A 15661-nucleotide genomic window follows, 5' to 3' on the forward strand; every position below is an offset into this window, starting at 1 on the left:
TTTCCAGAGAAGGAATAAATAATTGGTAAAATCATGGGTTTAGGTAAGGGTGTAAATGAGTCAAGCTGCTCGTGAGCTATTTGAGTCTTGGTTCGAAAAAAAGTTCGTTTGAGTTCGTTCGATTACGTTAATGAGCTGAGCTCGAGTTTGATTTTGAACTCAATAATATTATCAAACCGAGCTCGAACTTAACAGTATTTGATTCGTGAGCTCGTAAACATGTTCGTTTAAAAACTCATGAACGTGTTTGTTAAGAGGCTCACTGCTCACGAACAGTATTAATGAGTCAAGTTCAAACTAAGCTCGTTTAACTTTTAAATTAGCTATGTTTGAACCGAACTTGAACTAAACTCTTTTAACTTTAAAACGAGTCATTTTCAAACCAAACTCAAGCTGTTCGCGAACTATTTAATTTCATTACAAGCTAAACTCGAGCTTAAGAATTAGAGCTCGAATCGAACTTGAACCGAACTTGAGCTCAAAAAATATGAACTGTGCTCAAGATCGAGTTTTGGCATCATTCGATCCGATTACACCCTAAAATCCCTAAGTTTAGGAAAAAGAAAGGAATTTAAAAATAAAAAAATATTGTTATTGTATTAGTACGCGGGCGTGGGGCCCAATCTGGTCACATTGCAATTGCCCTAGCTGTTGCATCCTCCTCACCCTTCTCTTTCTCCCGTGGCGTCCACACACGCAAAGCCGGGGCCGGTTCCGGATTCCCTCTCACTGCCTTCCTGTCTCTGCTCTCCCTCTCTTTCGCAGGTTCGTCTCCGCCTCTTCTCGTCTTTGTATCATCTCTGGCTCGATCTCTGTAGTCGCCTTCTCCTTGGGTCTTCAAAGTTTATTGTGGAAGACGGAAGAGCTTAAGGAGTCTAATTTGTACGCTGCTTATTGAATTTTGAGCCTGAATTTCCGGAAGGCTGCATCTTTATCACTCAGTACACTCCTGCTTCGATTTCGCTCTTCATTTCTTCGTATTTAACCTGGATCTGTATCTCTCTTGATTGATATTCTAATTGGATCTCCCGAGCTTTCGATAGAAGGCAGAAGCACCGGTTAAAAGAACTCTTTTTTTTTCTACACATCTTGTTCTTTTTCTACACATCTTGTTCATTGTCTTTACTTCTTAATAAGCCCATCAAATTGCTTTTGTGTGTGTGTGTGTGTGTGTGTGAGTGTCGTGGTGGGTGGGGGTACTGAAAATTGGTTTCCCTTGAAAGGGAGATACTCTAATTTTCCATGTTTTATTTTACTATTTTTTTGTTTCACATAGTTTCCATCAGGTAAAATGGAAATGTAGGATAATCAAGAACGCACTAGTCAAAAAGTGCTGCTAGGAATTCTGGATGCATAATGCTTTCTTATAATATATTTTTTTTTAAAATAAAATCATTGTCCCTTTTTGTATAACAAGTTACCATTGACACACTATTTTTTGTATCTCGTAATATGTTTCTCATACTTACGGATGAATTTGTTATCCTTGCTTCTTCATACTTCTAATTTAACAACTCCTTTGAATTGGAAAGAAATTGGAAGAAGATAAGGAGATAGGCAATATTGGTTTCCTCTGATTAGAAATAGAGGGGGGAATCTATGCACAGGGAGGAAACAGATGAAAGAGTAAATGATTTAGTCTTTTCAAGCTTAAAGGTAAAGAAAAGTCCTCTAAATAGAGAAAAGAGAAGTGGACTTCAGGGCAAAGGTTTCAAAACATACATGTTTATGATTGTGTTACAATCTAGTACCTGAACTTCTTTTTTGATCCAATCATATTTGTGAACTTTATAAATATCAATTTTGACAATTTAAATCAGTAGAATATGACAAGAAACTGTCTAGGACACCCAAACAGTTTGTGTTAATCAGTAAAATACATTTCTAAAACTATTTTGAAAATTTCCCCTTTGCTCCCATCTCCTCTTTCTCCCATGCTTTTCTTCATCTCGCCACTCTGAGTGTAGGCTGGAGGCAGCTCCATCCACACTATGGGCAACAGTAACAGTGTAGTGCATCCTTTAGGATAGGGGCAATATTGGTGGCAAGGAGGATATTGGTGGCAAGGAGGAGTGACTTTCATGCACGTGACTGCATCAAAAATAGCTGTACTTGATTGCAATATGCCCCATATTTCACATACTATTTGAGATTTTTATCCTTAGCTTTATAAAGAAAGTACTACTAGTCTTGAGCCAAGAACTGGGATTCAACCATCCTACATATTATGCATTCTCCTTGCTGTAATTAGACCATTCTGTTTTGCAAGCATGCACTTAATTATCTTATACTATGCCAATGTTGTATTTGTCGCGTGGATAGTAAATTTTGGGTTCTCTCCAACACTCTCATTGGGAAGCAACTGTCATTATTTGAGGAACTATAAGGTGGGTAGTTTTCTTGCATATTGTAGGCTTTCTTGTGAAGATCGGGATAGGCCATGCTTTCTAGATGATACATGTTAACTTATTTGTAATTTTTGTTCTACCATGTTCTCATTGAAGGAAAGTAAACATAATATGGTGGTTAGATTCTGAAAATATTTATCTGAATTGAAGGTCAAAAACTGCACCTATGAAATTGTAGTGTGGTGAACAAGCAAACATCCATATAGTTTCAATCTAATGTTTCAAGAACACACTAAAAGTGAAGTAATCAACTGTCATTTTGTGATTAGAAAAGGTGTAATTCAAAGAAATTATAGGGCATATGTTAACTATAATCTCTAGTGATTAACTTATGATCTTCTTACTGAATGACTGAGAGGTCCTTGAGTTATTTTCATTTGTTTCAAGCTTGGAAAATATTACCTATACAGTTCATCTTGAGAGGGATTGCTGTGGCTATATATAAGATCAAGTGATGTGCATGCCAAGGATTTTTTTTTTTAATGTTAATTAGGGCCTTTGTGATTGATTAATGTGAATGAATGGCTTTTTCTTTTACCTTTTAGTCAGCATCTTTTCTTCTTTAGTTTTTCTATTCAACAAAGTCCGTGGCCCGTTATAGTTGGAAACATGGAAGAGAAAGGAAAAAAATATTTATCCAAATAGAGGATTAGCCTGGTTTAATTGACAATTAGAAGAAGCAAAAACAAAGAAAAGGGGGAAAGAAGAGAAATGCGGAAGAAAAAAAAGGATAAGGATAGTATTAATTCTCTCTTTGTTTTTTGTTTGGGTGTGGCAGACAGAAAATAAATGTTGTTAAATAAGTTGAAGAGAAAAGAAATTAGTATGCACACTTCTATTTAAATGTTTGTAGTATTAGTACCTAGGCCTTAGCTTTAAATAAACAAAGTCATGAACTTGTCATTGTTATCAAAAAGGTATTCAGGTGAGCACCTGGGCAGGAAAGTCAAGGACCAATCAGGAGGCTCAAATCTTGTTAAGGGGATCACTTCAACTGAGTGTTGCCTAACGTAATGCCTTATTATGACAAATTTATAACTTCTTCTATCTATTCCACAGCATATGTTTCCATTTTTCCAATCTAATTTGGCCTTCCATGCTAGTAGATCTCAGTTTGTGCTGTTTTATGTCTTTTGATAGTGATCACCTTTTTGCAGTGGATTTAGGACTAGCATCATTGGTGGAGTTTGTATTAACCCCATCATTTATTTCACACTGGACCTGCAATCCAGGAGCCATTGAAATAGAGGTGTGCTTGCAGTAAACGTTGGGAGATCATTGTATTATGGGAAGCAGTGAAGCTGATGCATCTGCCAAAACTCCAAGAACATCTGTAGCTCAGGTACTCTGCAATCCTTGTATCATCAGTTCAATCTTTATGGTTTTAGTTTTTATACTTTATTTTAGTTTTTTCTTGGAAAACCAAATTCTCTCTTGAGTGTTCTTATTTAGGAACAAATCCCTGCCACTAGCTCCACCCCAGCTGTAACTGTTTACCCAGACTGGCCAAGCTTTCAGGTGGTATACCTTATTTCTGCCAATCAACTCTTTCCCCATTTTTGTCATGAAGGTTCTTACTTGTAGATAATGCACTGGGAGGCTCATCAAGTTGTCACTTCTTCTGACAGGCATATTCACCAATTCCACCGCATGGGTTCTTTCATTCTCCTGTGGCATCTAGTCCTCAGCCCCATCCTTACATGTGGGGACCTCAGGTGTTTCTTGTTATTCAAATAATTCAAAGGATTTTTTTGAATGTTTTTTTTGTTTAAATAATTTGAAGAATTATTTTGAATGTTTTTGAACATTTCAGAAGAAAAAACTTAGTGAGGCACAAATACTTATATTTGTCATTATAGATTGCAATCATTATGGGAGCCCAGAAAAGATGAAATTTTGATGTCTTTGATTTAGGTAGTCACAACATTGCATGGATTGTATAAGTTTCTTACATTGTAGTAGTCCGTAGACTAACCAGGTGAGCGATACAGTAAGAATTAAATTCTCATGACAATTTCACACTGCTTGGATTGGCTTATCCAGTAGTGAGGTCAATATACAAGCTATGCAAAATCACACAGTGATAATCCTTCATGGATACATTTCTTAAAATGCTTTTATTGATATAAAGTGAAAATTTTGGTCTACTATTCTTGTGGTTTTTTGGTTATATATTGAAGCTTCATTAATCTTTCTACTTATTTTTTGACTATTTATATTCTTTGTAATTTAGCAGTATATGATTTAACTCATTGTAGCTTCTAGTTCATTTTGGTGGATCTATATTTTTCGATCTTTCCATGAAACCTTCATTTTTTTTATCATTTTTATCTGCAGCACCTTATGCCACCATATGGGGCTCCACCAACTCCATATGTGATGTATCCTCCTGGAGGGTTATATCCTCATCCATCTATGCCTCCTGTATGTTTTTTCAAATTTTATCTTGGATTGTCTCACACAAATGCTTTATATTCACAAATGTACCTTGTGCCACTTTTAATTGTGCAAATGTTGAACAGGGGCCACACCCTTTCAGCCCCTATGCAATAACTTCCCCAAACAGCAATGTTGAGGCTTCTGTGAGTTGCCACTCTCATACAACCTTATTTTATTTTCTTTAATTATATATGTGGGTTTTTAACACCACTTATATATCTGATCTCTAGGGAGCCATTGCTGGTGTGGAAGTAGATGGTAAGTCATCTGAAGGTATGGAAAGAAGTCCCCTAAAAAGATCCAAAGGAAGTTTAGGTAGTTTGAATATGATTACAGGAAAGAACAACAGTGAGCCAGGTAAAACATCAGGCCAACCAACCAATGGAACATTTTCTCAAAGGTATTTGAATTGAGATTGACTATTTTGAGTTATTTACTATGTTAAGAGCAACAACTTAGTGTAATATTGTCTATTGGCTAAATGTACATGGTTTTGTAGTGGTGAAAGTGGAAGTGATAGTTCAAGTGAAGGGAGTGATGCCAATTCTCAAAATGTAAGAATTTCTTTCAACCAAAAAAACTGTAAGAATTTCTGTCATATTTTTCTGTGGATTTTATTTTATTTCTTATACTTATCATCAGAGGAAAATGGAGAGAGCCATTGGAATAGGCCTTTATAACTTATATATGATCTTTTATCCATTGTTTTCCATTATGTGAATGGTAGGTTTTATATTTTCATTTCTAAAATTGGCATCCTATTTGTTATGAACTGATCTGAAATGATTTGTGTCTCACAATAGCTATGCTTTTCATTAAATTTGTGGTGGAAATAAAATTGTATTCAATATGTTTAATAATACAATGATTATATAAAAGTAGCAACATAGCAAAAAAGGAAATATCTAAAAGGAATATATCACAATAAATCTAGAAAAATTGGAGAGAAATGTGGAAATAAGACAAATTTGGCAAGACTCAAAGCAAATTAGACGGAAAATATCTTCTAGTATCTTTCCGTTCACGGAAGTGGTCTGAATCACAATTTCAGCTAGAATTAGCATAATGATGTTGGGATTTGGTCAATCAAATTCAGATATTTCTGGAATGCACTTTGAAATGCTTGCATGCCAAATGAAACAATGAAGAATGACAGAGTTGAGGAGGGACCAGGAATGGAGGGAGGCAAAAGAATTAAACCTAGGTCATGCAATTCTAATCCCTACCTTCTGAAAGTGTTGCCCAATGATCCACTTTTTAACTTCACTATCCCTCCAAGCCTATGCCTGTATGGAGTTGCATCTACATGTTTTGATGGTTAAGTACAACAGTAAACAAGACAGCTAAGTTTTAGCAATATAAAATTAATGAGTTAATTGACAACTCTAGCCTATAGTTATGGCATTTCCAAGGTTCCAGTCCAAACATTAAAGTATAACAAATATTACTGTTACGAATTTTATGTCGCAGCCATCAGATATTTTTAACTTCTCTGTAGTGTGCTTATTTGGCAATTGTCATTAGCATGTCAAAACTATCGGTGATTCAGCATATCACATAACAAGTTGTCAACATCCAACAAAAGATGTAACACAACTAGAACTAGCATAAATTGTGAAGATCCCAAACCCATTGTCTGGATGTGTGTATCAAGAAAGGAAATCAATGTTTCGCTGTGTGGAAAAACCTGGGAAAATATGAGGAACAGGTGGGCTCATCTTTCCTTTGGTTTCCTTCATTGGGAGACCAAACATAATGAGTGCAAAGCCTAATTCACCAATGAATGGTGAACTCCACGAAAGGAACTCAATGTTTCATTGCATGGTGAACTCAATGAGACTCCATGAGAGGTCCTTTCTGAGAACCTTTATAATTCACCAATCATGATCCCCAGATAGGAACTCAATATTTCATTTTGTGGTGTTACCACTTGATCTAAGTTATCACCCAATCTAAGCTGTCAAGCCATTGAGCAAACGATCTCCACAATCACCATTTCCATAACTCAATCTCATTGAGTTAATAAGCTCCACGAGCTCCATGTGCAATCTCTGTGCACTTGATGCACATATCAAAACACAGAAAATACTTAAATTGTATTGTCAGCGCATTAAAATCAAATCATGTGATTAAGCCCAAACACAAAGGAAGTATTGTTTCCTCAACAATCTCTCCTTTTTGATGATTAGTAATCCTAAGTTAGAGACTACTATAAGAAGTAACTTAGAAATGAGAATCTCAAAGCTTCCCTCTATATGGAATAACAACCTTGAGTTAAGCTACCTTTGTGGTGACACTTTATTTTCCAATTTTAGGAAAATTTACTAACTTGAACCTTAACATCTTACCTTTAAAACTTACATGCAAACAAGAATTGTGTCATTACTTGCATTAGGCGTATTTTGGGACATAATACTATTGTAAGATAATTTGAATGTGGGTACTGGGCATTGGAAATATGATGGTTGCTTTTGTTACTTATTTATGCAAATTGTGTTATCTTCAAAGTGAGTCAAACCTTAACAAATTGGATGAAAGTGATTATGCTAATGGTTGCATAGGTTGATATTGGTATCGGAGATCAGTCACATCTCTATTGGTGTCAGAGCAACTAACTATGGGCAACTCTGTTGATACATAACAGTTGACTATGGGATGAAGGGAATTGGGCCAATCCAGTGGGCTATGTACGGTGCTAACTTGTGTTGAAGATGGGTAAAGTTTATTCGAAGACTCAAATCTCTTGTCTCCCTATTCACCACACCGTCTGTTAAAAAGATACATACCCCCCTAATATTCACTTCAATAAAGTTACAAATGAAATTTTCTTTGTTTGATATTTTTATTTACCCCTCCAAATTGTAAATTTATGATGCTTGTCAGCCTCACTTGGGTCAATTGCTAGAAGCCTTGAATCTCAAAGATCTCAAAATGGATCTTGTTGAAGTTGCATATAGATTACACATGAAGGTTGATATAATCTTAATTTAGTTTGCAATTATGCTCAATAAGCTAGTGCTTATTTTTGCTTGTAGCTTAATGGTGTGGCCTATTTATTTTCCTTAAATATGGTCTAAGCTAATATTTGAGGATCTTGTCTTTATAAGACTGAATATATGAAATTTAAATTTAGTAATATTATACGTAATGAGACAATTGTTAAGATAGGAGATGACGAGTATTTAGAATCATTTTTGCAAAAGCACGAAGGAATTGAGAGATGTCTTACATAGAATACAAGCGAGATGGTTAAAATGTAGGAGAGTGTCAGGTGTTCTGTGTGATTGTAAAGTACCTTTAAAACTTAAAGAAAAATTTTACAAAATGATGGTTAAACCCGCTATGTTATATGGAGCTGAATGTTGATTTATGACTCGAATATATGAATAGAAGATGAGAATTACAGAGATGAAGATGTTAAGGTGGATGTGTGGATATACAAAGATGAACAAAATAAGAAATGAAAATATTAGAAGAAAGTCGGGATTGTACCTATTGAGAGAACTTCGGGAGACACGTTTGTATAGACATGTTTTTAGACGACCAATAAATGCTTTAGTTAAACGATGTAAAATTATGACAGATGTGCACATCAAAGGAGGAAGAAGATAAAAAAAGATTTTGTTAGCAATAATAAAATAAGATAAAATTTATTTATACATAAATGATGATATAATAGAGGATAGAGCCCAATGACATAGAAGGATCCATATAGCCAACCCCACCTAGTGGGATAAGATTTGGTTGTTGTTGTTGCTGCTTGTCTTTATAAGATTACAGCTTCAAAGAGATTAGTATTTGAATTTGAAAAAAAGATGAGATTGTGATCGTTTTTTAGTTTCTCCAACTTAATAGCATGCAAATTACATGATAATTTGTATTGGCATAATTAAACAATTTCTTTTCTCTTTCTGGATTGGTTTTATCAACAATTATATTACACTTCTATGATGTATATATGTGAGGCATTTTTATTACAATTATATTATTGGTTCTCTGATTTCTGTGTTCTCTTGCCCATATCATCTGATATGCAATGAGATTTAATTTATGCCTAATTTTGATGTCAGATGGTATCTGAAACTACTATTTAAAGATAAAGCAATAAGGCTTTACATTTATGAATCATTAGGTTTATGCATGAGCTAGGATAAGATAATATCTCTTGATGCATCAATTAGTTGAATGAATGTGGCTATCATTGGTGGTGGAAGGAACCATAGAGGGGCATCTAAAAGGGCTGCTAAAGACCCTATAAGAACTCAAGTTCGATTGGTGATAATGCCCTCATAAAATTGTAAATGTTGGAATAAACTAATCTAAATTTTTTTCTGCAGTTACACACTTGCCAACTTGCTTATTGACTGCAGTACTTATCATGCATAAGATGTTTGAAGAGTGATGCAATAGATGCTATAAGTTATAGTAATAATATTTTATTAGCATGAGCTAGGATAAAATAATATCTCTTGATGCATCAATTAGGTGAATGGATGTGACTATCATTGGTGGTGGAAGGAACTATAGAGGGGCATCTAAAAGGACTGCTAAAGAACCTATAAGAACTCAAATTCGATTGGTGATATGGCCCATCTGAAAGGACTGCTTAAGAACCTATAAGAACTCAAGTTGGATTGGTGATATTGCCCTCATAAAATTGTAAATGTTGGAATAAACTAATGTAATTTTTTTTCTGCAGTTACACACTTGCCATTTGCTTATCAACTGTAGTGTTTATCATGCATAAGATGTTTGAAGAGTGATGCAATAGATGCTATAAGTTATGATAATAATATTTAATTAGGCATGATTGCTGAGTAGAATGGATATGGTTATATAGAAGACTACCATCTCCATTATTGAACCACATTTCCATAGAATTCATTGAGACCTTTTGCTACCTATTGTAGCTGCGACACAATTCGTTCTTAGAAAAACTTTGATGATAAATATCAATCCTCTGTGAACATGTGTGACCTGTAATGAATCTGGATCTGTGAACACATAATTTTCTTGTTCAAATTATGCTAATTAAATTGTGGTTTGCTGTTTCTGTTCCATCAACCACCAAATTCTTGACATGTTTACAGAGTTGATATAGAAATAGTAGTAGTTATTTTTTTTCATCTTCCAGTTTATCTTGAGTAAAAGTAGTTATTTGAATTGTAAATGAGTTTGAGGTTCTGTTTTGTCTTGACTTAATAGCTTTGGGCATTTATTTGATGATGTCTCACAGGATTCACACACAAAGACAGCTCGTGGACATGAATCTCATGGTGGTGTGTAAATACAAATATATGTAGTTATTATGTTTATGTTCCTTAGCTTTAATATTTTTGCACTATAACAGGGGTTTCCCAGAGCGGCAATATTGCTGGTGGATCTCAAAATGGTGTGTCCCAAACACCATCACAGGCAATGTTGAGTCATCAAATAGCTATGGTGCCTTTGCCTGCAACACCACCTGGATCAATAGCTGGTCCTACCACAAACTTGAATATAGGGATAGACTACTGGGGCACTCCAAGCTCATCACCTATTCCAATGCATGGAAAGATTCCTGCAACTGCAGTTGGAGGGGCTGTAGTTCCTGGTGCTCCATCAGATCTTTGGTTGCAGGTTCCCATTACTACTCCTTTTGAAGTTCTGCAAATTCTTGGTTTAGGCTATTTTGTTTCATTAGTATTTGTGTCTTCTCACGTGCCATGATTGTGTTTAGCTCATTATCTGATCGTTACAAATTGCATGGATTAGTTGGTATTTGGAAAAATTTCAGCTCAAGCGCCATTGTAGAACAAACTTGGACAAATTCATTGCCCTTATGAGTCTTCTTGCTTCCTTTCCACATCTATTCTTAACATTTTCAGTTAGAATGGCACTTCTTGAAGGTTGAAACACCACCCTTGTAATCCTTAGGAAGGCACATCAATTGATTTGATTAGGAGGATAATTTATGGTATGGTAGATGCTCACAGGACACTATGTATCCACTGACTTGATTAGGAGTATTACTTCCACTACAGTAGATGCTAGCAGAAGGGACATTTTCTTTATCTAGGCACACAACTCTTGCAATCCTTAGGAAGGCACATAAAGTGACTTGATTTGGAGGATAATTTCCTCTAGTAGATGCCAACAGAAAGGATACTGTGTATCAACTGGCTTGATTTGGAGGATACTTTCCAATATATTAGAAGCTAACAGAAGAGACATTCTGTAGCTAGGTTGGAATTGGTAACAAGATGATCACCAAGCTGAGTTAGTCTACATAACTGACATTGATATTAGATTTTGATACATACAAATCCATACTTTTTTTTTGGGAAAGATAAAATGGAGGCACCTAAGTGGTTCACCCCACTAGATATATTAAGTGCTCAAGTTCAAAAAACAACCAACAACTATCAGAAAACATCCACAGAAATCAAAATGCAGGCACCAGGTTCTACTAGAGGATCAATATTACATCAGTTTTATGAGGAGCTATATCTAGGCCCTAGTTGGAATTGCTGCCTATGTAGGGTCCCAAGATAGAAGGATCCTCGTGCTGGTCTAACTGGACACACCCAACGTTGTAGGAGGCAATCCATGAATCTACCAAAGAAACCATCCATAGACTCCTAGATTGAAATGGCTTCACTTACTGCCCAGACCATATAAATCCATGCTTGACATAAGGTGTTGGAGACTGAAGTGAATACTTGCCATAGTAGATGCTGCCATATGGCAATCAAGAGGAACCTTTATAGCTGTCTGTGATGGGAAGGTTGACAGTAATAGCCGTGAATCTATCCTTTGAAAATGAACAGTAATAAAAGAGTATTAAATTCCTCTTCCTCTGCGCAAAATACGGCAATGTGGATCCAAATGCCAAGTGTCTTTCCTTCCAAGAAGCTCTTTGGCATTCATCCTCTCATGCAAGACCAACCATGCCAACATTTGATGCTTTGGGGGAGAAAAAGGAAAACCATATCAAATGAAAGTACTGGTCAAGCACTCATCTGTATGATAGCAGTGAGTAAGCTGAGATTACTTGGGAAAACCTGTTTGGAGTCTATCTCTAAGTAGTGAAAGAATGAGGACTGCTGTAGATTTGTCAGACCATGCAATATAATTCCTGCAGGGAAAAGAAGTTGGTTGACATTAACACAATCCCAGAAGTGAGAGAGACAATTTTGGCATCTGCATTCTTGAAAGAACAAGCTGTGAATAGCTCAAGAATTATAGTATGCAACTTAAGAACTGCATCAATTGAGATGTTGCTAGCAGCAATGCCACACCCTTTAATATGCCAAAACCTGAGAATTTCCCTTACATCTAAAATGCCTTGATGACCATTTATGGTTGGGTTCCACAATAGGCCAATTTGCTTATAGAAATAAAAATGCCTGATCACTTCTCATTGACTGACATTAGATGTGTTTTGTTTCTATCACCACATACACATTAATGTCAAGTTGTGCAATCTAAAATTTAATATTCTGAGCCCCACACTCGAACATCATCAAATTTTTACACCACTGTATGATAAAATTTATTTCTTACCCTAAAAATGCCTGATACTTTCCAAAAATATGAATAAATATGGTAAAAAATGGTGGGAAATGAAACACCAGAGAGAAGAAGCAGGAACAGTGGACTATTTCTAAACTCAAGTTGTCATTATTCTCTGATAAAGATTTTAGTTTTCTTCCTGTCTGTTCCACATCTTTCCCTACTTTTCAATTGGTCAGCGTCAGACATTCTCCATTGAAGTGGGGCTTTATCTAACAATACTTGCTCTCATAAACTAACAACTAGAGTAAACTCTGGTGTTCTTGATGTTTCTCTAACATTCAGCTTACAATTTTCAGGATGAGAGAGAACTTAAAAGGCAGAAACGAAAGCAATCAAACAGAGAATCTGCTCGTAGGTCCAGACTACGCAAGCAGGTATTTTATTTGAAATTAGTTTTCTTATGTGTTGAATAATTATTTGGCCATATGAAGATGTAGTTACATTGGTAGCTAATGATCACAGGCAGAATATGAAGAGCTGGCACTACGAGCTGATGCTTTGAGAGAGGAAAATGCCAACTTGAGGGCAGAGCTGACTAGGATCAAGAAGGAATATGAACAACTTGTTTCTCAAAACACATTGCTTAAGGTGATGAGACTGATCTTCTTCCCATACTTCACTAGCATCTACAAATGCTTACCCCATGCAATCTATTGCAATTACTGATCGTTAAATCAGGAAAAGCTCAGCGAACCAGAGCAAGGTGCAGATGATCCAAGTGCTGATAGAAAGGAGCAAGGTCCTGTAGATGAGAACTCCAGAATGAACTTGGATTCTGATGCAGAAGCAGCAAAAATGGACCAAGGGCACATGGACGTCTAGCCTGGCCGGTGCACAGATCAGAGCCTAACCGTGAGTGACCTGTATGCATACCCGATTAGTCTGTAACTGAAATTTACAGTGTTTTTTCTCAGCTGACTGGTCATTAGGTAGACTGATATCAAAATCAAACACCTTAGGTCTGGTTTGCCTATAATTATGTTCACTATTGAAGCTGATATAGGGTGGGTGCATAAACCCGGCTTCCTTTTATGCTGAAGCATGGCTTGCTCAATCGCCTCTTAATTTGTATGTCTAACTCTCGATTGAATGTATCGACAACAACGATTATTGCTAATCCAGTGATGTTGACTCTTTCTTCGCATGCGACTCTCCATAAGTTTTCATTTGGCAAAGTGATGATAAACCTTATCCTTAAAGTTTTTCGAATTGTTTGTCTAAAGTTTCGACCACAATCTAAATGATTTAAGGACTCATCTTTTATTATCTTTTATTCCTAAAGTAATCTTGCTGTCAAAAGTTTTGCCTATCGTCTGTTTGCAAATATTTTGCAGAGTAATTTGCAAATATTAAGCAATATTTGTTTTAGCTGATTTGTTGTCCTGCCTAACAAATTGGGACTTCTTGATACTTTTATGAAAAATTAAAAAAAAAAAAACCCTTGGCTCATCAATATGGGATTTTTCTTTAGTGAGATGAAAATTTTGAGATATTAGTTGTTGGATGCGGGAGCCGGATGAGTTTTTGGATTTATTTTGATGATTAATAGAAAATTTTAGTGGAGCCAGATCGATCATCTAAATTTTTTGTTTAAAAAATTAAACTATTCCATAGTACACCAAAGTTTTCACCCAAGAAAACAGATATTTAAGTATTTAACCCAAATGATTTTAGGTTTGGTTGCTCTTTTCAGTGTACTAATTTTATGAGCAGAATCAAACACATAGTATTTTTTTAAAAAAAAACAATTAAAAAACATACCTAAATTGAAACAGTTGAGATTGAAGTCCAACAAAAATTTTCATTTTTATTTGCATGGATTTAAATTGAAATTTTAAACCAACATTCAGGGGAAGTTAAAACGATGTTAAAATAGAATTTAGTGTTTTAGTTCATGTGGAAAATTAGCTCATCATCACATTGATATGGAACCTAAAGAGGGTTTTATTAATCGGCCCCTCTATAATAAATTAGTTGTTTACTATTTACTAAATATCTATTACTAAGTATTCCTAAGGTCAACATGGTTACAGTAGATAATTTATTTATATAATTATTTATTGGTTAAGTTCAATTTTATTAATTTCATCGTGACATAAATTATATCCACGTTCAACTTAAAAAACGCGACTACTTACTACCTCCAAATCCAACTCATAAACCATAAACTTTACTCTTTTTTTTTTTTTAATTCTATGTAGTTTGTCAATTTTGGACCATTACCACCCCTAACGATCTTGCAGCATCATGTACCTAACTGAATTTAGCTAGACGTCGCAATCCTAAACATGTTGCAAACTTATTCTTGCATAGGATTGTAAACAAGTCAAGTTGAATTAATTTTATGATGTTTAAATTTATTTTATTTGATAAGGTAATTGAATTGAGCTTAAAATAAATTAAATTATTAAAATGATTATTCAAGTTTGTTATAATTTCTTTTTCATGGCCTTGAATTTAACTTAAGCTTGACTTGTACTTAATTTATTTAGATATTTTTAAACTTTCAATTCAAGTTGATTTGATTGTTTGAAAATTAAATTTATAATTTTAAACTTGTTTAATTAATTATTAAATTTAATAATAAAAATTTATTTGTTCAATTTAAAAATTTATTTATTCATTTATTATATTGAAAATTTTAACGACGAATATGAATATTAATAAAATTGAATATATATATATATATATATATAATTTATTTAATTTAATAAATTATTTAAATTTATTATTTTAATTAATTTTATATATACTAAAAGAAAATAAATAAATTTTAATCAAATTAAACATCAAATTTAATCATGAACGCAATCTATCAGCATAGCTCTCAAGTGCAGATATTAATTATGTAACATAAAAAATCGTAGAATTTGTACTTTGATTTTTCTTTGTTTTTTTTTGGATCGTCACCAGACATCATAGAATATTCTTGTCCAGTGAATTGTGATGGATGCATGGAATTATCTGCAAGATCCAATGGATTTTCCTATTTGGAGCACATTGTTCAGGTTTGGCTAAGCCGCCCTGGCCTCTTACAAACAAATAATATCAAAGTCATCGTATGGTACACTGAACGTGCTAAATAGGGTTCCGAGGTGTTCACGTTGATAGACTAATATCTATTTTCTGTGTGCTTAAATGGGGTCCACGAGTGCTCCGGATTGCAGAAGAGATATTTCTATAATTAATTAGATATTTATTAATTGATTCTTAATTATAACATATTATAGATTAATTTTTTTAAATTCTGACTTCAT

The 15661-nt window shown here is 34.6% G+C and overlaps 1 protein-coding gene across 7 annotated transcripts; it reads left to right on the forward strand.

Annotated features, from left to right (window-relative positions):
- Positions 1-686: 686 nt before the first annotated feature.
- Positions 687-13530, forward strand: LOC141842954 (bZIP transcription factor 1-D-like). 7 transcript variants are annotated; one of them, XM_074730955.1, is made up of 15 exons: positions 688-765; positions 3326-3418; positions 3566-3750; positions 3861-3926; positions 4037-4123; positions 4746-4832; positions 4931-4990; positions 5078-5105; positions 5184-5247; positions 5347-5401; positions 10084-10126; positions 10198-10466; positions 12701-12778; positions 12867-12992; positions 13083-13530. In XM_074730955.1, exons 3-15 carry the CDS (start codon positions 3694-3696, stop codon positions 13224-13226), a joined length of 1164 nt encoding a protein of 387 aa, XP_074587056.1. In that variant the 5' UTR covers positions 688-765; positions 3326-3418; positions 3566-3693; the 3' UTR covers positions 13227-13530. The 7 variants fall into 7 exon arrangements, with proteins under 7 accessions (XP_074587053.1, XP_074587056.1, XP_074587050.1 ...); XM_074730952.1 differs by lacking the exon at positions 3326-3418 and having other exon boundaries at positions 687-765; positions 3566-3597; positions 3670-3750; positions 5078-5247; XM_074730949.1 differs by having other exon boundaries at positions 5078-5247.
- The last annotated feature ends 2131 nt before the right edge of the window (positions 13531-15661 follow it).

Source organism: Curcuma longa, chromosome 12 (genome assembly GCF_044706935.1).
Source record: "Curcuma longa cultivar G26 ecotype Majalengka, Jawa Barat chromosome 12, ITB_CL_G26_1.1, whole genome shotgun sequence".
Taxonomy (NCBI): domain Eukaryota; kingdom Viridiplantae; phylum Streptophyta; class Magnoliopsida; order Zingiberales; family Zingiberaceae; genus Curcuma; species Curcuma longa.

What these genes read in the sequence shown, in the direction of transcription:
- LOC141842954 (XM_074730952.1), top strand. Translation starts at nt 3,694, where the DNA reads ATGGGAAGCAGTGAAGCTGATGCATCTGCCAAAACTCCAAGAACATCT. An exon ending in ACAGCAATGTTGAGGCTTCT is followed by an intron (nt 4,991 to 5,077) that starts GTGAGTTGCCAC and finishes TCTGATCTCTAG; the next exon opens with GGAGCCATTGCTGGTGTGGA. An exon ending in GGTCCAGACTACGCAAGCAG is followed by an intron (nt 12,779 to 12,866) that starts GTATTTTATTTG and finishes TAATGATCACAG; the next exon opens with GCAGAATATGAAGAGCTGGC.